The sequence below is a fragment of the Coloeus monedula genome (genome assembly GCF_965178545.1).
Source record: "Coloeus monedula genome assembly, chromosome: 7".
In the NCBI taxonomy this organism is placed as follows: domain Eukaryota; kingdom Metazoa; phylum Chordata; class Aves; order Passeriformes; family Corvidae; genus Coloeus; species Coloeus monedula.
The window spans coordinates 20,539,013-20,562,446 of NC_138787.1; the positions used below are offsets into that span (position 1 = coordinate 20,539,013).

The following is a 23,434-nucleotide window of genomic DNA, read 5'->3' on the forward strand; positions in this document are numbered from 1 at the left end:
GTCATATCTACTTGAAAGGAGGGAGCATTCACTCCTAAGCAGGGAGAATGAAGTCTCTAGGTTCTGAGACTTTTTTTCATTCCACATACTTGCCTGATTACTTACATCACAAGGTTGCTTCATGATGCAAGATTAATGAAATCAAGACCATGACCTCAACTGGGTTGACTCCCCCTGCTTAGAGAAATGGAAGGACAGACACTGACAAGCAAGATCATCTAGGCCAGGTACATTAGGTCAGAAACTTTCCAGTCAAAGAAGGAAAAATAACAGTCTCTGAGATTTTTTTAGCTGGTTAAAATGCTCAGTAACTGAGTGCTCCTTCTACCTCTGTACCACATGTAGCTGTGGCAGGCACTGGTCAGTTACATGCAGCAGAGAGGTGGAGAAGACATTTCATGAATTACGTTTGCAGTAAGATGCAGGAATGTGCCTGCTTCTCTGACATTTCCCTGCTTTCCACTTCTAGGCTTGCCCAACCCCCACTGCTGCAGGTCACTAATTTGCAAAAGTGAACTAAAAAACTGTGACAGCTTTGCCAATACCATTTCTGTTTTCAGTCCTAATTCAGCAAAACTCACAGGATAGAAATAACCTTATCTTCAGGACTATAAATAGCTGTCCCTTTGCAAAAAGTAAATGCTGGGCACTAGGGATAGGTTAAATAGGTCTCCTGTCTTGCACAGCATCCCATGCTAAATAGTAAGGATTTTACTGTTCATTCTGCTACAATCAGATATCAGGATGAAAGACTGAATTTATGACAAAGAACTCAATCATCGCATGCATGGTATAAATTCTGATGGTCAGAACACATTTATAACATTATTGATCTGCCTTTTGGTAGCAAATGCTGTAAATTACTAATCTTCCCCAAGAATGAGACAAATACTCAAACAATGAAATGTCACCATCACCTCTTTTCTTAATAAATCTTATTCCAGTTTAATGTTTAACATCAAGCACCATATAGTATAATTCAGAGCACACATCTGAAACATAACAAAGATTCTATCGCACTGAAATTGTAAAATTAGGTGCGGTAAATACCTTTACCTCTTCTAAATCTTCAAAAATTACAACAGGTTTCCCAGCCTTATCTGAGCTGAGTAAGCATTACAATATATTTTGGCTCATATACATGGTTTAGAGAACAAACAACAAAAACTCTATGGAGTGGCACCTCTTGTAGCTCTTTAGCATGGGTCCGACAGTTGCTCATGTTGAAATCTTTGAAATTTTAGCAGTGACAACAGAAATACAACCGGAACAACTCTAGGGAGCATCTCAAAACCACAAAATACTTTTATTTACTGTATGATTAAATTGATTAATAGCCTTTCATCAGCAATTGGTCTGCTCTGTTTCTTTGGTCTGTCCTTGAAGGCCCAGAAAAACAAAAACCCTTCAGAACCTTGTACAACTGAAGCTTTTTATTAGACACAGTATGTTTTGCATGTGTACCAGATATTCTCCCTTACGTACCTATCCCACTTTGACACTATAGCATGCACCTGATTTGAGGCAGGCTTTTTACTACAACTGCTCATTAGAAAGTAGAAGATAACTGTATTCTTTCTGTAAGTCCATTCCTCTGTATAAATATAGATGTTCCATGAAATGTTCAAAAGTGGTGGAGATCTTTTGTCAGGTACTAAAATTCAGTATTTCAAGAGCCTGCATCAATGAATGAAATGCAAAAATGTACAGATTTGGTGGTAACCTTACACATCGCAATCTGTATCTTTCTGGCATTTGCAAACCTCTGCCTTCCCAGACACTGAAATTACTAAGTTACCTCAAATGCATATCATGCTCTCAGTGAAAGAAACAGTAAAATGTTCTTCATGTAATATGAACAGAATGTCACTAAACAATTGCTTAGATTGTGAAAAAACTTTATCTGCATTCAGAGAAGTTAAATATAAATGGACCACTTAAAACCCATATAATCTAGATGATCTATTAACTGAATAACTCTGAATGTAGACTAATCAATATGAAATTCAGCTTGCTAAGCCATGTTTAAATTGAGTACAAAAAAGGGAGTTTATCAGGACAAAAAACCTTATATTTGTACTGTATTTGCAATGTCATTGCTAAAAGTTACATTCTGATGATAAATGTGACCATAAATCCTTAAGTTCACATTTTGACTTTATTACTTCCTGAATTTCTTAATTCTTTAATTCCCTCCAGCTCAAGAATGACTAATTAATTCAAAGACCCATAATAGCTAATCATTGGTTAAATAAATTTAGAAGAAGAATGTCTGTCTCTGGAGACACCACTTCTAGTTTTAATTAAAATTACCATTTTGTGATGTAATGCAAATAAAAGTTATTGCATTCTTCTGCTACAACATATTAACTCTTGTATTTATCCCTAGGGATCAGTCAAGCTTTGAAGTGCCAAGAAAATTATTTGCCACTGCTGTGGTAGTTTACATGGTCTTACAGAAATGGCATAATTAATTATTTATCAGATTACAATGGGAGAGCCAAATTTTTATGCACAATCACAGTAGTACAGAAAAATACACATACATAAAACTTTATTGACCTTTTAGAAGTATGTATGTGCTGCCTGTATCTTAGTAGATACCAAATACAAAATTGGGCTGGTGTCAAGAGATGAGAGCTGAAATTGTGTCTTCTCTTTATTTTTTTAAAACAAAATATCTAACTCAGATTCACTATCTTCATTGTAAAAATCCTTATGAGAACAACACATTACAGTCTTCATCTCAAGTCAAAGTCAACAGAGCTGGGAATAGAAACATATATTCACCAATCTAAAAACTATGTTGGCACTCTCCATTCAGATTTTGTAAATATTGCATCTTACTAAAATTCTGCTGCAAAATCATCATCTCTTGGGGCAGTAGTATCATAATTAAAAATAGAGACTTCATTTCTGAAAAATATATGATCACGATTTTAACAGCTTAAAGAGTTACCAACAATGAAACTTCCAGCTCAGGCATGTTGTAAATCACTGTAATATGTTAGAGACCACTTATAAAAAAATGCCTCTTGAGACGATGGCATGTCAAGGAACGGCAAAGTGGGGTGAAAAAAAGCTACAGTGACCAGGTTTGGCAATCTTGGCATAAACAAAATTATCGCATAAACCAAACTGAAATCAAAAGCTTAGCCAAAGCTACATGCTCGGCTTTGGTCAGTACACAGGTCTGGCCCTCAACTTGAATAGATAAGCTTGTTATGCAAATGATGTTAGCATCAAGAAGGAGGTAGATAATGAAATTATTCAAAAGCTAATCACTCATCACAAGGGTGACAGAAACATCAGGCAAGGTCCTAACATATGGATAAAAGGCAGTATGGAATTTATACAATCACTACTTTTAATTTATCATAACTAGGCTGTCACAAGGCGGGCATAAACAAATGCATAACTAATGCATATAAATGAGCCAATTATTAGTAATGGCTAAAAGGTTTGCAGTTGTATGATCCAATGTTTCATGATCTAAATTTTTCTAGAAAATCAACTAATGTAAATCTAAGCCCCCATAAAAACATTTTGTAACCTCTGTATCGTAACAACTTTACAAACATATGCCCAAGAATACAACAATGTCAGAGAGAATTCAATTTCAGTAGTCTCTTAAAGGCAGCTATAACATAGGGTATTTATTACAATTGTTGCACTTCTCCATGTTAAGAGAACCGTGTATGAGCATATTTCCTTAGTTCATTGTGCATATCACTGTAAAAATGAAAAGCAAGAATTGAGAACCTGCAAAAGTTGATGGTGAGGAAGTAATTAAGCAAAAGTAAGTAATAATCCTTGTGATTAAAAAGATACAATTTGAAGATATAGAAAACTCAAAGGACAAGATTAAAAACAAATTTAGCCATAAAGTATTAACATCTGACTTGTTTTATGAAAAGTGCACACTGAACTAAAGGACTGAACAAATGCTAAGAAATGTTTAACTGAGTTTTTGTGCTGTTCTCAAGCTCAGTGGGGACTTCTAAAAGGGAAGATACCAAGAAAGAAAAACTTATATAACAATGCTGAAGGTTAATGCACAATGTTCCTGAGACAGGAATGTAATCTTATTTACCAGGTGCAGTGACTTTCTAAAGCACAAGTGGAATATAATCCACCAGTGGTAGTCCCCCAGAATACAGCCTTTAAATACAACACAATCAATGGTTTCTTATAATAGAATGAAATTCATCTATCACTTGGTGACCCCTGTACTTAAACACTGAATCTGCCATAGATCCCAATGTACACTGCTGTGTAAACAAGGACAGGCATTATGGAGAACCAGAACTTGGAGCAATCTGCTCTAGAGGAATGTACTTCTACTACCTGCATGGAAGAGATTCTAAGTTACACTGCAGCAATAATAGCAATGGCCTTCCTCTGTAGGTCAAACATTACACTGTATCTCACCTTCCTGTCTGGTTAAAGATCAGCATAGTAAATAACGATATTTCTCACAGATTACTGGTAAAATTTGCACCAGTGTTTTTATTTTTAACTTCTGAAATGGAAAGGCACTACTATGCAACAAGCTGAAAAAAAGTATCAGGTAGGATATTGTACTCTACAAGTAATTGGATACACCAAGAAATAGAACAGATTCAAAAGGCAGATGTGCATATTTACAAACCTATCTTGAAAAGTCAGTACTGACAAGTGGTGTTATAATAGAATTCCCCACATTACACAATTTGGGCTGTAATAGGTTCCAATGAAATACTGAAGAATACTAAGAATCACTCATAAAAGTTGCAGTAAGACTTTGGAATATAATGCTAACAACTACTAAACTGTGATTTCCTAGTTTCACTGTAAAAAGAAAAAAGTAAAGAAAAAGCTTATTTTAGTTTGGTAACAGCTGCATTCATTATGCTCTTTGTACTACTGGTGCTCAATTACATAGTGGATACACAACCTACTGAACCTTAGTAAAGTTCTTTCTTATCTTTCAAATTCTTATTTTAAATTGACCAGCAGTCATTTTCACTAATCCTTTTTTCTGCTCAACACAAAATTTCACTGGAAAACCATCAAGGAAATCAGGTATATTTTATAAACTTGTTCCAGGTCCACAAAAATCAAAAGACACTCAAATGAAGAAAATTACGTAAGAAGATCAAATTGCACTGTAAAGCTTCCAAAAAGTTAGGCATGGTCTAGAGTCTATGAAAAGAAAACTGTAGTCAAAAACCTGCAAAAACAAAAACTCCATAAGAAAATTCTGTTTTCAGATTGGCACACATAGCTCTTGCTGAATAAGCTGTTTTTAAAAGAAAATAAAACTCACTGTGAAATGAAATGGTTGAATCCTCTGCACCATTTTTCAGGATGTAGCAAAGTAGGTGGAGGGTTTCTGAAAAACAAATATTTGAAATTTCAAATGTTAATGTTATCTCACAGATAGTCACCAAAGATGTTACTGGTTCCACCAAGGAGAAAGTGATAATTGAGAAAATAATAGTCAAATTGTCTACATGTCACCTTCGGATGCCTGTTGTTCTTTTCTTGCTGTTGCTTATTCACTGACAGCTCTCTTTTCATGTCCTTCTCCTTTCATGTCAATACCTGTGAAGTTGGTAGTCAGTATAGCTCACAGTGTACTTCCCAACACTTCCCTTTCAATTCAGCCTGACTGAAAATGCAATACTAATCTAGCCATGAAACCACTTTAACCCTTTGCCCAAGATCACTTATTCTGATCAAAACTTTTGAAGTTTGAATAAGAACAACCTGTAGCATTTTCAGTCTGGTTTCAATCTATATTCAGTTTGGATGACACTGTAAGCTGTAAAACTGTTAAAAATAGATGTTATTTTTAAACTGACATCTAGTAGACAGTATTTTTACATTACATAGTAAGATGGCCTTCGTAAAAATAATTTTTTCAACTCTGATAAGTTTCATATTTGACATATAATTACTTTCCTTCCTATTTTTACTGTTACAGTTTAGTTACATAAAGATACAAAGCAAGACCTATAGGTCATATTAAAGGAACCAAATTTTAAGAGGCTCAAATTTAAGTGGACCAACTTACAGCAGGAATTGTTTGTAAAATCATGTATTATATTATACTGCGTTATCCTCTAGAGGTTTCCTTTGAAGCTTAAAATTTGCTAAGTACTGAAGCCTAATTTAACTTTTTAAGATTAAACTTGTGGTTTATGAAACCTTAATGATTTATCTTTTGCTGTATTTGAGGGTCACGTATTACTGAACTGGCAGGGAAAAACAATCACAGTAAGGCTTATTCTACAACAGAAACACACAGTAATATTCTGGATTGTATCATCACAAATCATGTCATTTATACTGTGGCCACATTCCACAGAATAACACTCCTAGGAAACATCTCACAAAACAAAAAGGAAAACAGCATAAGCAACATAAGTTAGTGCTGATTTGCTCAATAGGCATGAGTTTTTCATGCATATTCATTGAAAAATGCATTCTAGTTAACAATTACTCTAAAATATACAAGCAAGTGGGTTTGAAAAAAAATTGCAATGTGGCTTTGTAATAGATGGGCCACTTTTGCTCATTTTCACAACAAATGCAGCCATCAAATTACACTGCAGGATGACAAGTTTGCTGAGATTACTATCTTACTACCTTTCTCTTTTGCTTCAGAAGACTAAGGGAATACAATTTTCTTCACAAAGTGAAGAAATCCAGAATGTTTGAGATGTGCATTATTTAGCAAATTTATCATTAGGGAAAAAAAGATATGATTGGTTATTTTCAATGACAATAACATTTCATGGTTGTCTCCCCTTTACCAGGCTCATATGTTCATACACATCACAGAATCTGATTTTTTACAAGCATTAAAAAAAAAGACGACTATTTCCAGGAATACTTGTAGAAAAAAAAAAAAATCCTATATCAAAGAAAGATAAACTTTAAAAATATCTTTGTCTATAATAAAAATGGTTATCAGTCCAGACATCCCACATATGTGACCTCTGAAAACAGCTTTGAGAAACAGCCAGCTGGGGTTAGTGTATGTTTCAGTCTTTATACTGCAGGAATGGTACTCTATCTGACATTTTGGATTCTGATGAACAACTAGCTTCTACTGTACTGTGAAGTACAGTGTATTTCCTTTTATAATTATACTAGTACTGTCTACTGAATATTTACTGTGAAGTTTTGAATTTCATAGCAAAGTAATTTGGTATTTCAAAAGCTCAATTACTATTAATGAAATATGCAGTTTTGTCTTTTCTGTTTACAATGTTTCAAAAGGCTTTCCAGATGGTTACAATGTTGCTGACAAAAAGCATATGGTTTGGAGGCTTTGTTAACAATCTCACAAGGAACTTTCTGAAAAAAGACACAGATACTTTCCATTAGTTGCAGATGTTATGATGGAAACAGGTGGTATTTCATCATGGAAGAACAGATCAGTAGAGTAGATGTCATTCAGGAAATACAGTTTGTCATTTGCAGGTTAATGATTAATGAAGAAAGCCATCTTTTTAACCATACAGAACACGTATCGTCTAAGAAACTACTAAGCTACTAAGGTCTCACTGACAGCTACTCTCTTTGGCTGACCCAAATCAACACAACCAAGGAACTACTAACTGCACAGATGTTATCTTGCGCCTGATACTTTTGTATTTGTTGATAGAAGATACTATGTTGTTCTTAGTGCTTTTGTAGCAAAACCATTCAACTCTGTACTTACACCACTAAAAACTGATGTTTCTGGTATCCCATCTGTAAAATTGAGCTGATAAACAAAATCAGAACCTTAATTCATTAGCATCTGTAAATTACCTTTGTTCCCCTTGATGAAAAACATTACCTTAACTACAAAGTAAAAAATCAGCCCATCCTTTTCTGACATCATGTGAATAAATGATTTCCAGAAAGAGGCATAAGAGCATCAGCTTCCTACCTTCACTTTGCCTAAGACACTAGAAACTGTTTCATGGTGATAGCAGAAGACACGACTGCTTCCATGGCACCTTGGAGGTGGATTTCTGCAGTAAAGGCTCTAAGTTCTAGGGTAATAGGAAAAGGAAGATACGCAAAGGTAACTCTAAATTGTTTTCGTAAGCACACCTAGTCTTTTGCAGTTTGAAATTAATAGTCCATTAAGATACCTGTAAGTCATATCCCGATTCATATCTCATTAAAGAGAAAAGGTAAAACAACTCACATGCATCATCAGATGCTAAACCACAGAGAAACAACACTTGCCTGACCGCTTCAGCTCAAGGATGAAACTAAGACCATTTTGGATTCCAGATAATGTTAATTCCACTATGGAGTTCTGTTGCTTTTGTGTACTTGCACCAGCCAACATCATTGCATTTCGCCAACACCTGGCTATTTCTACAGCACTCGAAACACACTCATAGAAAAACTACAAAGCTACCTCTCATTAACTTGCTGACATAACTTATTCTACTTTTTTCACATAAAATTAGAACACTCCGCATGCAATCTTTCAATCATCTTTGCAACATGTATAAGAAGCTGAGGCACAATATAGTCTCATTTTCTATTATATGTGATGGAAATTTTGAGAAGTAGATAGGAACATTATTGGAAAAAACAGCTATAATTGGGTTTGTCTTTTGAAAATGTCCTCTTTTGATGCAGGATGAGTAAGCAACCATTTATTTCCCAACTTTGCCTTTTTTCCTTTAGTTCATTCTATAATTCATAATTAGTCACAGAACTACATGCTCTATTTCCTTAGGCAGATGCATTGCCCTTGTGAGTAGTTTTTCTATCCTTGCATTCAGTGCTTTCCACGGTCATACTAATGCTGTTTTTCACTGGGAGCTTTGCTTCAGCAAAGAATGCAGGGTTGAGACTGTACAAGACACCCACACAGGGGGACAATGTTCTTTCTAAGGACAAGAAGACATTAGCAAGCTTATCAAGCAAGAGCTGCTGCTGAATTCTGACTGATACACACACAGCTGTATGCTGGAAATATTTTAATCTGTAGAGCTTTATGTGTTCCCATCATTCAAGCTGCCTCCAAAGTCACAGCTGGTGAGACAAAATTGGTCATTTTACCACAGTAAGGCCAATGATGCAGTCCAGTGAGCACCACTCACCCTCTACATTAAACTGGGAACCTAATTACAGATCATGGATAATAGACATTTCTTGGTAATGAGAAAACAAATATTTTCATTTATGACAAAATTTTAAAAACTGAAAACACATCTACTATTTTTTAAACTACTTCAGTAAATATAGCCATACATTTTACCAACAGAAATCACGACGGTGCTTCCAATGACCAAACTGCAGCTGATCAACCTACCACATTGTTTCTAATGAGAAATTAGCAGATGAACAACCAACACCTGTCACCATGTACAGGCTCTGACAATCACCGTCCCACACAAGCATGTTGAGAACTATTCTTCTAGCAGACTGAAGAGACTATAACTCTGTTGACAGTTTCCTAAGTTTATACACAGCTAGATTTTACATGAAAATACACTTTTCATGCATATTTCAAAACACTAAGTGAAACAGCCAAAGAAAAAAGACAAATTCAAGCATGCATAATAGTATTTCCTTACAAAGGGTTACAGGAAAAGATTTATTTTTACTAAAATACATTAATAATTAACAATAATTAATACCTCATAAATTCTCATACAAGTTTAAAGTCCTGCTGCTCCAGTGCAGGACTCTCCACCTTGGGTAATCCCCCCAAAATAACCAGGTAATTCTCAAAAGGGCTCAGAAGATTCCCTGATACACTTGGTTTGTGGCCCATTCAAATCAATAAGAGGTGTTCACTGATGTGAAAGAAAAATTCAGACCCTAAACACTCTCCTATTCATCTGTCTCCTACTAAAGTCCACTGAAGTTCAACTGACTTCCAGTAATATATTTCACCAAAGTCCACTCATCAGGAAGCAGTGTACTGTTATCAGCTCTGTGAAGTTAAAATAGAAACTGTAGAAACCTGCAGAAGTGGAGAATCAGTACAAAATCCTCTGTGTATACGGAGGCAGGCCTTTGAAGATGCTTTTTAGGTCAGGAAAGATATCACCAATCTGAACGCTGTTACATGGAACCTCCGTGGTTGGGAACCACAGCTGTAATTTGCTCAAGAGACCAGATCAGAAAGAATACAGGATTTACAACAAAACTGGAAGCAATATCAGAAGCATGGGATTGGGGCAAAACCAGCTCCAGGCCTAATGCAATTGTCTGCCTATTGAGTTGATCTATGGGACTCCAAAGGCAATTGAACATCCTCAAAATGCCAAGAATTGTGCAAGTCTTGACAGTATCAGGCACCAATCTCCCTTAGGTCTTCTTAACCAGATCTGTAAGCATGGCATTCCGATATCCAGACAACAAGGCGTAAACAATATCTTATGACTGTACATACCAAATCACAGCACATGAGACAACTGGAAAAGGTAGCAGCTACTTACAGGATCCTTAGTTTCTTAGGACTCAGCACAATTACATAAAACTTTCTTGGGCAAGAGAACAGACTAATGCTAAATCATAGTACTCTAACTATATATAATCACAGAATATACTGAGTTGGAAGGAACCCATCAGGATCATTGAGTCCAACTCCTGGCCCTACACAGGACATCCCCAAGAATCACACCATGTGCCTGAAAGTATTGTCCAGCTTCTTGAACTCTGTCAGGTTTGCTGCTGTGACCACTTCCCTGGGGAGCCTGTTCCACTGTTCAATCACCCTCTGGGTGAAAAACCTTTTTCTGATATCCAACCTAAACCTCTCCTGACTCAGCTTCATGTCATTTCCTCTGGTCCTGTCACTGGCCATGAGAGTAAAGAGATTGCCCGTCCGAAACCCCTCGCACCAATGTTGAAGGCTGCAGTGAAGTCTCCCTTCAGTCTCCTCTTCAGGCTGAACAGACCAAGTGACACCTCAGCCACTCCTCATATGGCTTCCCCTCCAGACCTTTCACCACTCCTCTGGACACTCTCCAATACTTTAATATCTTTTTCATATTGTGGTGCCCAAAACTGCGCGTAATATTCAAGGTGAGGCTGCACCAGTGCAGGGCAGAGTGAGACAATCATCTTCTTTGCCCAGCTGGCGATGCTGTGCCTGATGCTCCCCAGGATGTGGTTGGCCCTCCTGGCTGCCAAGGCACTGATGACTCATATTCAACTTAACCAGGACCCCCAGGTTCCTCTCCTCAGTGCTGCTCTCCAGCCTCTCAGTCCCCAGTCTATACACATAACCAGGGTTGCTCCATACCAGGTGCACAGTCTGGAACTTGGCCCTGCTAAACTTCACACAGTTGGTGATTGCCCATCTCTCTGATTTGTCAAGGTCTCTCTGCAGAGCTTCCCTGCCCTCAACAGTCATCAGCTCCTCTGAATTTGGTGTTGCTGGCAAACTTACTTAGTAACCCTTCAAGTTGTGCACCCGGTCATTCGAAGATGCTGAACAGAACAGGGCCAAGGATGAAGACTTGCGGGACCCCACTAGTGATCAGATGCCAGCCTGATGTTACTCCATTCACTATAACCCTTTGTGCCTGACCTGTGAGCCAGGTATTCACCCATCGCATAACCAGGTTATTCAGCTGTGTGCTGGACATATTGTCCAGAAGGATATTGGGAGAAACAGCATCAAAAGCTTTGCTGAAGTCCAAAATTATTATATCTACTGGCTTTCCTAGATCATCTAGGTGGGTTACCCTGCCATAGAAGGAAATCAGGTTTGACAAGCAGGACTTTCCCCTCAGGAAGCTGTGCTGGTTGTGATTGATGTCTGCATCATCCTCCAGGTACTTTTCAATACCTCCCAGAAAAATCTGTTCCATGATTTTACCGGGCACTGAAGTGAGACTGACAGTCCTGTAGTTTCCAGGGTCCTCCTTCTTGCCCTTCTTGAAAATCAGGACAGTCAGATGGGACCTCTCTGGATTCTCAAGACTGTTCAAAAATCATTGAGAGAGGTTTTGCAATGACATCAGCTAGCTCCTTGAGGATTCTTGGATGAATCCCATCAGGCCCCATAGATTTGTAGAGATCCAGCTGGAGCATCAGATCCCACATAATTTCAGGGTTGACTGGGAGTTAGTTGATCATTCTCACAGTCATGGCTCTCCAGCTCAGGACACTGAGACTCCCTTGGTCTGTCATCCATGTTGAAGACAGAAGCAAAGAATGCATTAAATACCTCTGCCTTGTCCCTGTCCCTGCCTGTGAGCGGACCATCCTCATCCTATACTGGGATGATGTTGTTTCTACACTGCCTTTTGTCATTGGTATATTTGAAAAAAACTCTTCTTATTGTCCCCCACACTTCTGGCCAGCTTCAGCTGGAGCTGAGCTATGGCCACACAAATTTTTTCCCAACAGTGGCAAGCAGCATCTCTGTACTCTTCCTGTGTCACCTGATCTTGCTTCCACTGGGCATGCACTTCCCTTTTAAGTCTTATTTCTAAGAGAAGATCCCTGCTCAGGCAAGCTGGCCTTCTGCCTCAACTGCTTGAGCTGCAACATTTGGGAATTGCCTGCTCCTGTGCCCTTAGGAGGGGATGTTTAAAAAGTGACCAGCACCGATGGACCCCAGCACCAGCAAAAACACTTTCCTGGGGGATTTTACATAGTAATTCCCTGAGCAGCCTGAAATTTGTTCTCCTCATGTCCAGAGTTGAGGTTTTGCTGGCACTTTTCCTCCTGTCAACAGAGATATTAAACTTGTTCACTTTGTGATCACTGTGGCCAAGACAGCTGCCAATCTCCACTTTGCTCATGAGATGCTCTCTGTTGATCAAGGAGAGCATCCTTCTGAGTCCACTCCCTTAGGACCTGTTTCATAAAGTTGTCATCTAGGTTTTTTAGGAATCTTCTGGTGTGGTTTGTACCAGCTGTGTGATGCTCCCAGTTGCTTTCTGGAAAGTTGAAGTCCCCCACAAGGACAAGGGCAGTTGACTTGGAAGTGTCCCTTCCTCAAAGAAAAATTCACTAGCATCATTGTCCTGGCTAGGAGGTCTACAAAAGACTCTCATGATGGCATCCGCATTTGTTTGTCCCTTGATTCTTATCTAGAGGCTCTCAACTGGGCCATTGCCAACTGTGAGCTCCATTCATTCTAGCCTTTCCATTACATACAATGCCACCCCAATCCCCATCTCTTTCAACTTGCCTATTCCTCCTTAAGAGCCTGTAACCATCAAACAGGGCACTCCAGTCAGAAGACTCATCCCACCAGGTTTCAATTATGCCAGTGATATCAAATCTCTAGGACTGGGCCAAAGCTTTGAGCTCCTCTTGTTTGTTCCTTCTGCTGTGTGCACTAGTCTAGAAACATGTCAGGTGTTGTACTCTGTAGCCAACATCTCATGAAGCAGATTGAGGGATCCCATTAGTTTTCATTTTCTCAAGTTTTGGCACACCATCCCATTACTCATCACTAGTAAGCTTGGTATTTTCCCTCTTTCAAGCTGAAGTTCAATCAATGAGCTCTTGCTAGCTCCTGTGCTGGAGCTCTTTTTCCCCTTTGAAAAAGGCACATCCCCTCAGGTGACAGTAGACCAGGTGTTGAACAGATCATCCCATGGTCAAAAACCTCACATTTTTTCCAATTACACCAGTCTCAGAGCCAAGCATTGACCTGATGGATCTGTCTACTCTTATCAGTATTATTCCTTGCTACTGGAAGGATTGATGAAATCACTACCGGTGCTCCTGATCCTTCAACCAATTGTCCCAAGGCCCTGAAGTCTCTTTTGATTGCCCTCAGAGTTCTATTTGTTATTTGATCGCTGACAGCTTGAACAACCAATAACAGACAGCAATCAGAGGTCCTTACTGTGACCTGGAAAGTTTTCCATTTATGTCCCTTGCCTGAGCCCCTAGGGAACACTGGTAAAATGACCTTTATTCTGGGGAAAATGAAAGATACAGTACATCCTAGGAAAAGATTTGAGGAAAGGGGGAAGAAGGAGTATGCTCCTGCCAAGTTTGCTCTCCAGACACCTTTGCACTAGCAACTGATTCACTTCTACACAGTGTCATCTCCTTCCCTACTCTCCCCCTCCCTTTTCTCTGAGGACTCGTGTTCTTCTGTAAATATCTAATTCAAAACTGTTAATATACAACTTCAATAACTTCTCTTCCAGAATTATCAAAGGCATATATCTATTCAAATAATGTGTAAGCACCTTACTTCTAACAAGGCTATGCTGCTTTAAACCGAGACCAAAATCTACTGAGGGAAAAGAATCGGTTAAAAGCAAGCAGAACACAAGATATTGCTGCCTCATTACTGAAAGAAAAATATTCTTCTTGCTTAAGAATTTTACTATCTTTTAATTACAGAAGTAGAGTTATCTGATATTCCCTCTTCACTGGAATTTTCCATAGGCTATACACAGTTACAGAAGTCTGGACTCAATCCAACAGCATATGATAAATTTATATTGAATTGAAATTCAAACAGACTACAGAATTCTAATTACCTGGAAAGGTCAAGGGTAGTAATCCACTTCTTAGGGTTTGGGGGTTTTTTTTGTAATATAGGCTCTTGATCTAGTAAAAAACAAATTGGTAACCTGTTTTCCCTCTTTCTCAGAAGAGAATGATGGATATGTATTCTATAACACATTTGCCTCTTTTTGCTTATGTTTTTACATGACTATTAATTCTGCTGCCACTAAGTAGGTGACTTAGCAGGTTAACAATGAAATATGGGCTCAGCTGCAAAACAAATGCAAACCCACCAGTAAACAAAATATCAACTAGCTCTTTAAAGCACACTTAAATCAAGATTTATTCACAAGTCTCCTGCTTATAATAGTTCATCAGGCAGAAAAATAATAAGCAAAAATAAATGGTAGAAGGTAGTCAGTTCCACAATTATGCACAAATCTCCTTTTGATTGTCAAGATTCACTTTATGCATTGCCAAAAGAGAAGTGCTTCAAGAAGACTATAAAGAGGCTGTCAAAAGAAACTTTCTAAGAAACCTCCATCACATGAACCATCCGTGATTCAAAATGGTACGTATCTGATAAATGCCACCTTTAAAGTAACGAGTACGGACAGAAATAATGTGGTAAGCACATTAAACTATCTTGAAGGTCAAATAAAAACCTTCAGAAAATGTATTAAACCAAATCTCAGTTATGTAATTTTTTTAGTCCATACAAACAGAAAGAAAATGGAGGAAAAAGTATTGCAAAGTGTTCTGCTTGGGAACATCTGGATTATCTTTTGACTTTTTCCCTTGAATATTGCAATTCACAGGCCACTGGTTTCAGTCAGATTTGGCAGCCACAAGGTTTCATTAGCCTTTTTCACAACCTGACAAGGCATCATTTATTTCTGTCATTTATTCTTCAGTTTCCAGTTTCAGTTTCTGGCTTCACTGAGACAGAAACAATTGTTTAATTTCAGAAATAGTTTTGGATGGAAGTGAAAACATACAGCTTTGCATTCCAGTGGTCAAGCTTCCAACCAAAAATTTAGCATAATTGACTTATAATTATGCTTTGTTATCTTACATATTCACAGAAGTTTTGGAGAGTTAAAGAGGCTCAAGCAAATTAACAGCAATTGAAACAGGAATAGTGACAATTTTTATTTATAACCAGTTCTCATCTTTAGTGCAATGTAGTATTTTGCTTTTCTATTAAAATCATTGCTCTGTGAATTAGCAAAGCAGTAGAATGTCAGTTGCCAAAGAAATGAAAATGGGACAGCAATACTTCTGTGCCTGACTGAAATACATATGGTGGTGTCTAGACACTACACTTCTGTAGCTGGAATATTAAAATACTGCAATTACACAGCATATTTGTAGAAATTTATGGGAAAGTAAAATATCTTTTTATACCTGAAAGTGAAAATACCACAGATAAATTTCTAATGACAATTCTTGAATTGTACATGTTTCAAACTCCCACTGTATATTAGCCAGTTTAAGAGGCCTGAGTAGGTTACCTGCCTGGAGGCACTGCCCAGTGAAGCAGATCCACTCTTGGAAAGCTAAAATTTGGCTCAAGAAAGACACAGAGGGATGCTACAAACTGTTTATTTTAAGCATAGAAAGATTGCCAAGGGAAGAACTAGACCATTTGGAGTCTGACATGGAACAGTGTACCACAGTTCTGTGCCCCTGCTGAGATCTCCCTCTGCCCAGGAGGGCAAAGCAGAGCAAAGGCCCTGTCATACCATGGTGACTCTGCCATTAGGCTCCATATCATTCCGGACACAAGGTAACACAGAGTATCTCTGGTTTTTCAACTCACAGGTTGAAAACAAGCTTTTTGGGGCCCTCTTTCCATCAACAATAAAACGTTTTCACTACATTGCTTCTACGAAAAGGGGGACTTGCTTCACAAAACCACACAAGTGGTTTTTCCACTTTCGCGTCTTTAATTTGTCTAATTTAGCTCTTACTTTCAAAGAGGAAGACACCTTCTTATCCTTCTATTTCATGAAGGTGTCTTCTTAGTTGAGGCTCTACAGAAATACAAATAAACCTAACAGTAACCCCATAAAAGAAGTTTATTACCACATGATTGGTGTGGCTGGTACTGAACATGCAATTCAATCATTACACTCAGCAAAAGCAAGCACTTAAACCCTGCATTTTCAAAGGAAGTAAGGATTACACCTTCTTTGTATTTTATGACTCAAACTTAACTTATGCTTTTCAGTTTAGTATTGTATGAACTGATATTATTCTGATAGCTCTACCAGTCTAGTTCAGAACTGAACACTTGCAGAGGGAATACATTAGTTAATGGTGGTGTATTTCCAATGGACCATTAGGAGGATCATATTCTGAAGCAATAGACTGAATAAATGCTGAAACATAAAGAAATGTACAAGATGTATAAGAGTACCATTTTTTAAAAAAGGAATTATCATTTAAGGTAATACACCTTCTGAGCAAGAGGACTGTATGTGGAATGAAATTTATTTGTTCCCTCTCCTATTCCATCCAATAAGCTTTATTCTAAAATACTTGAAATTTTGTCTGTTTTTTTTTTTTTTTTAATTGTATGGCTTCTGAATCCCTGTAGATTATAACTGGAGTGAAGACTAATAAACACAGGATGATAAACATGAAAAATTTATTCATTACCAAAAGAAGTCCCATGACAACAATTCAAATAAACCCTCTCTTATGCAGAACTAAATGACAATAATACAGTAAGACCATATCCCAATAAATGATAATGTAAAGATGCTAATTTAAAACTCATGTGTTCCTTGAAACAGTTGGACAGGCTGTGGAAAATATTTTGGGAAAAATATTGACTCAATAAGCTAGGGTATCTAAGAAAGGATAAAGGTAGCTAAAACACATTTAAGCTAAGAACTGCTAATGATGCATGTAATGTGTAGCAAAGCAATTAGTGATGCAGTACGAAACAAAAAAAACCCTACAGAGCTGATATATTAGAATGTCATGGAACACATGAAAATCAAGAGGGATGCTTTTTTTTTAAATGCAAGATTTAACCCACACCTCATGCTGAATATTCTATGGTAAGCTATGACAAGAAGTTTAAAAATCCAGAGAAAATGAAGAATTGAAAGAAGCAATGGTAAATGACAGACATAGGACAAGGGAACATTTTGAAGATGGGAAGCAACATCTTGGCAAAAGGAAAGACAAGACAATGCCAGGATTGGGAAAAATATCAAAGTACTAACAAGGTGAGAAGAGCAAAAAGTAAAAACAAGAGAAAAAGAGGATGATGAAGACAAACAAACCAAAATCCCCAAAGGCAAAACTAGGATAAAGAAGTAAATATACATCTACAATAAAAATAGAGGGTATAATATGGAACACAATTCTTCCTTCCTTCCTGAATTTCCTCTCAGCAATTAATTATGAGTAACTAAGGTGATTACGTACTTGTTAACAGGACATGAGCACTCCATTTTAAATAAAACATAGAATGGCTAAACAAAGAAGAAAATTACACTTTTATCAAGTCAGATCTCTGGTTTTGTTGTAACATAAGATGTTTTCTGTTCTTTTTGCATCCCCAGACAGTTCAAGCAGATGCTGCCTGCTCTAAAAGTCTGACATGCTTGCGAGCTGGCAACAGATCATGGATCATCAACTTGCCCAATGAATCCATCTTACTGTAATTCAAAACATCTTTATCCAGCACTTGTACTAATACGTGAACAGTCTGAGAAGAGGGAATCTGATATAACTATACTGAGAATGAAGAAACCTAGCAGTTACATTTTAGCTAATTTAATCAAACTAAACTGCATAAAGTCAATCAGTTTAGTCAGCCAGGTAGAGAGATGAAAGCTCTTACTACTATTTATTTCCCAATGCTCTCAGAGACTGTGGTGCTGGATGCCAAAGCAGAGATACCAACTCCCTCAAAAGCAGAAATGTTCCTTTGCCCTGTCACTCTCCAAGCTACCGAAGAAAGGTTTGCTCAGAAAAAGAAGTGCTCTCTTTCCAAGAGCACAAGATTTGCTTCCTCTGTTCTCGCAGACATATCTTTTTTTTTTTTTTGTAAATATAGCTTTCATTCATTGGATCTCAACATTCATTTGCCAAGTAGATTAAAATGCCAGTCTCAAAGATCTTATACCTTAGAGATCTTATATCTTAGAGATAAGCAGGGCTATGTTCAAGTTGCCCTTAACTTTTTTTTGGATACACTATAAGAATTTTGACACTTTTTCAATGAAACAAATACAGACCTCTGTAAAAATAATTGCACCTGCCCTGGAAAATTCACTTGGTTTTGATAAGTTTTACCAAGGTTTTTTTCAGTCTTTAAACCTAGTTTTATACCTTTATACCTGTATTCAATGCTAATTTTTAAGGGTTACTAACAACACTGGACAAATTAGTCCAGTGATTGTTTATTCAGACTGGCTAAGTAAGTAAACTATCCTGTTTACTATTTGAATTCCTCCTAAAACACCTATATGGATGAAGTGAACATTTTTCCCACAGCACAGACTAATACAAGCTGGAAAGGACCTCAGAAGGTCTCTCCTCCAAGCTCCTGCTCAAAGAAAGATCATCTACGAGCTCAGCTCAGGTTTCTCAAGGCTTTATTGTCTCAGGTCTTCAAATTCATTTTCATTCAGTTTCTGGTAAGGACTCTTTAGTTATCATGAAAGTCAGCACTTTGAAACCCAGCTATTGAACACGGCCATTGCTTTGTATCCTCACACTCCCAAGATCACAGTTAGCCACACACAAATACTGAACCTTAGCACAGAACCAACTTACAGGCCATTTCACCAGGCCTTCATCATTATTTACCACTTCCCCTCTCTTTTTCCTTTCTCCATTCCCTGCTTGCTATTTCTTCAAACAACACTCTAACATCTGGGAACCTAGCAGTTCCAAGTCATTTAATCTGACTACATTCCAGTTTGTTCATATGCAAAATGTGGTCTCTCTGCAGAGAATCTAGCGTCTTGCCTGGGAGTTTTTCCTTGGCCTCATGATAGTTGTGAAAACTTGCACCTCCTGTAGGAACTCCTGGGAGAAGTTGCCATACAACAGAAATCTAAATGGCCTTTCACTATCATGAAATAAACCCACTGAAATCATTATTAACTCTCTGAATACTGTAGTTATAAAGATTTATAACCAATGCCTACTCCAATAAATATTTCTTTAAAAATTTTATGAGTTCTAACTTATGACTACATCTGTGATAGGAAAGAAATATAAGCCACTAATTGTTAATAGCAAATGTGCAGATATGTGTAGTGCATTATTACTGCACTAATCATGAGTAATGATTAAATACACGGCATAAAATCTTAACATTAATCAAACTGATAACTTCAACAAGCAAATCAATACCTTTCAAAGCATAGCTCCTTTTCACCAAATATGTTTGCAAATAGTGTGATTGCTTTTTATTGCATATTTCTGAAAATTACTTTAGAGAGCAAAGCACATAGGCATTTTGTGACTTTTTATTACAAAAAAATAACCAACACACGTTCATTATGATCCTAAGGATAATTACAATCTTCCTAGAATGTGGCTAGTATCTAAAAAGTTCACTTTCTTTTTCTTCTGCTTCAGTCAGTCAGTGAATTAATTCCTTTATAAATATGAACATCAATATTCTATTTCTCAGAAAGGCGTCTGTTTTTTGATTATACCCCATGAAAGTTTCTGGAACTGTGAAAGGTACAAGGTGTCTTATTCACTCTGCAATACCAAACTATGTGAAGAGATTATCTTTTTTTCCTGCAAAAATCTAATTTAATTTATTTGGCTCAATTCATTGTAAGTGATGCGGGCTACTGAACTCCAACAGTAAGCACAGGCTATAAAGTTTATTTTGGAATCCCACAAGGCTCATGGTGTATAATGAAGTTTCAGTTCTTTAGGACTGCACTACAAACCAGAACAGAATTTTGTTACTTTCCTTCAAACATTAAGTTCTAACTTGTATTTCTAAGGCACAAGTATGGGCAGTTGCCTGCACACCAACAGCCCTGCAAAACCATATGTTAAATGCACCATAACTTAACAGAGCACAAGTGTGTACCTTGCATGTGCAGCAATCCAGGGATAAAGACGTATGCAAAAAAAGGAAATGTTTGACAAAGTAAGACATCATAGGCAAAATATTAAAGTTTTATGAATGAAAATTTATAGCACTGATATGGCTTTCACCCAAGAAAGTGTTCCAGACTTCAAAAAAAGTGACTTTTTTGCAGTCTCCTCTTTCTCCTCCATGACTGACAGAGAAGCTTTATCACTATTTCATATAAAATACCTCTCACTAAAATTTAGTCATGCACACATAAGGGACTGCATGGTCTCAGTAACCTGCCTGTCGGCATTACGGCTCTGACACCACATAACTTTTCACTTAAAGAGCAATTAAAAAGGGGACTACAAGTTTTTCTACCATGCAACAAAACTTTAATTCAAACATCACCTTCTTCAAATCCACTGCAAAAAACCGAACACCCCTCTGGACTAAGCATGAAGATGGTTATCATGTAGCACAACTACAAGATAAGGTAGACTGACTAAGGATGTTTGATAGACAGGAAATCTAAGGGAATTACTCATCCAGTATTTTCCTCTGGCAGCACTGAATACAAGTCTCTTGGGAAATTAAACTTTAATGCAGAGCTCCCCTCAAGGAAGTTAGGTGTGGAAACATCACGTGTCCTCTATTGTGGGTAAATCCCATGCCCAAAAACAACATCGTGCTATTTGCAGCCTTTGTGTGCAGTTGCAATACTTGGTATTTGGGGCCCACAAAAAGAAATCAATAAGGAAATAGATTTTCCTTCTTGCCAGTATTTAGAGAATTTAGCATAGTAACTAAGGCTTTATTTGCCTGTAGCTGTTCCATAGAAAAAAAGGGAAAAAAAAATAAAAAAACCCCAAACAAACACAGGAGTTTACACAATTTAAATCCTGAAGGATCATTTTAAAAGGGAAGCAGAATGCAATTTTAACAGACCCGAAGTAGTCTGCTTTGTGAATGTTCACTTAATACCAGTCCACGACATTCTTAAAATTTCAAGCAGGGAAACCTGCTCTGGTTACCTTGGTGATACATTGAAGACAAAATAGCACATAATTGTTGCTGATGTCACTGCTCCCAATTGTTTCCAAGGTTACAGAGTACCTCAAATAATTGTGATGTTTCATTTCTAGACTGTATTGGAAGCCCATTTTCTGTTCCCAGTAAATTGTTTAGTACTGCAGGTAATCTATCTAAACCTTATCTATTAAGGCATCAGCAGCCTCTCAGCAACCTCTGGTAATGATGTAGGCTTATATGTTGAAAATGTAGCTACCCAGTTCTCTACTGAGCAACTTGACTCCTAGATTATCTTAATTATTTTTATCCTAAGAATCTATCTCTATAACAAAGTATATTAATCAATCATATAAAAAGATCTGAACATTTAATGTCTTAGGGCAAAGCAATATTACATGTGAGCTATCTACCTGAAAGGAAGCTGTTCTCTGCGGTAAATGGTGGAAAATTGGCTGTTAACTATTGTGAGATTTTCTCACAATCTTCAAACTCATTTTAAATGCAGAGCTTAAGTATTTTGCTGCACTAGAAACAAAAAACCAGCCATGCTACATCTTCTCCATTGCAATGCCCGTGCACCTTAGCATGAACCTCCTTAAAAATCAGTATGTACTCTATGTAAGGATTACGCTGACAGTATTACTGCCAAAAGACAACTACAGACAATGCTGTTAACTACTGCAGTCCTGTCAAGAAAGAAGGAAGCAGTTTTGAAAACACACTAAAACCAACATATTTTTAGTCTACAATAATAAAAACAAGACTTGGTAGGTCAACTCTATCCCCTAAATCTAACTAAACCACATTTCAAATCCTCACTTCTGAAGGAGACAACAGTAGATGTCCATCTTCCACCTCTCCTCCCAGTGGATATGCCTTTCATCACATGACTGCTCTCAGACTGCAGGGCTTGACCTTGTCAGCAAGAAATTTTCCACTAGAGCAAAACAAAATGGCATTCACAGTATCTTAGTAGTCTGTTATTACTTATGCAATGGATTTTGAAAAGTAATAATTTACTTTAGAAACTGGATGACTAAAACAGTATATGTGCATTTAATGCACAAAATTAACTGCATATGGAGTCACAAAAAACATCTGTCTGGCATCTCAGCTTCTACCTAGGGTTCAGAGGCAGTTGAGTGCAGCATAGAGAGTAACACAGAGCATCAGAAGTGATTCTTTTTTATTTGCTCAGAAAATGGTTGAGAGCTGAGCATGTTTATTTTCATGATTATTCGAGTTTCCTGATGAATTCATTTCAGCTGCATGCATTTTAGCTCTTCTGTGTTATAGCAACAACTATACTGGCAGGAAACATTCGGTGAAACAGTCTGTTTTAAATAAGCACAAAAGAATATACCTATAAAACAACACCCTTCTATTCATGAGAAAGCCAGTTGGAGGAGAGACCCTTAATGAATCAAAAATCAGAAACATACTGTGCAGGCAAACTCCTCCTTAATAGCTGAAACAGTAAATGCTTACAACAGACTATTCAACAGCAAGCCACAGAGCACAAATTACAATTACTTGCTGAAATTAGGCTATGAATACACATGAATGAGGAGTGCATTTGCAAAATCAAATTCTATCTGTACCTGACTTACAAAAAGGAAGAGAAAGACAAAATCAATGAGAAACAGGCAGATGTAGATAAGTTATGTGATAACTGAACAGTTAAGGAAGGAAAGGAGGGAAATTGCACCAAGATGATTTAATTTTAGGGCTGATTCCCTATTGTCTTATGTAATATATAAAAATACTTATAATATTCTACTACTTTCTCAAATATATTAAAATGTCATAAGGTAAATGAAAAACAGACCCCATTTTGCTATGATATGCTGCTAACTGCATACACTTCAATTTCTAGATCTACCGCCA

General features: G+C 37.3%; 1 protein-coding gene across 1 annotated transcript in view; it reads right to left on the reverse strand.

The window, feature by feature from the left end:
* Window positions 1-23,434, reverse strand: part of MYO3B (myosin IIIB) — a gene marked incomplete at both ends in the record, with an annotated part of 202,185 nt that overhangs the window by 127,219 nt on the left and 51,532 nt on the right. Inside the window, one exon of the mRNA XM_082285588.1 lies at window positions 5,309-5,374. Coding sequence (XP_082141714.1) covers window positions 5,309-5,374 — 66 coding nt within the window. The remainder of the gene's footprint in view (window positions 1-5,308; window positions 5,375-23,434) is intronic.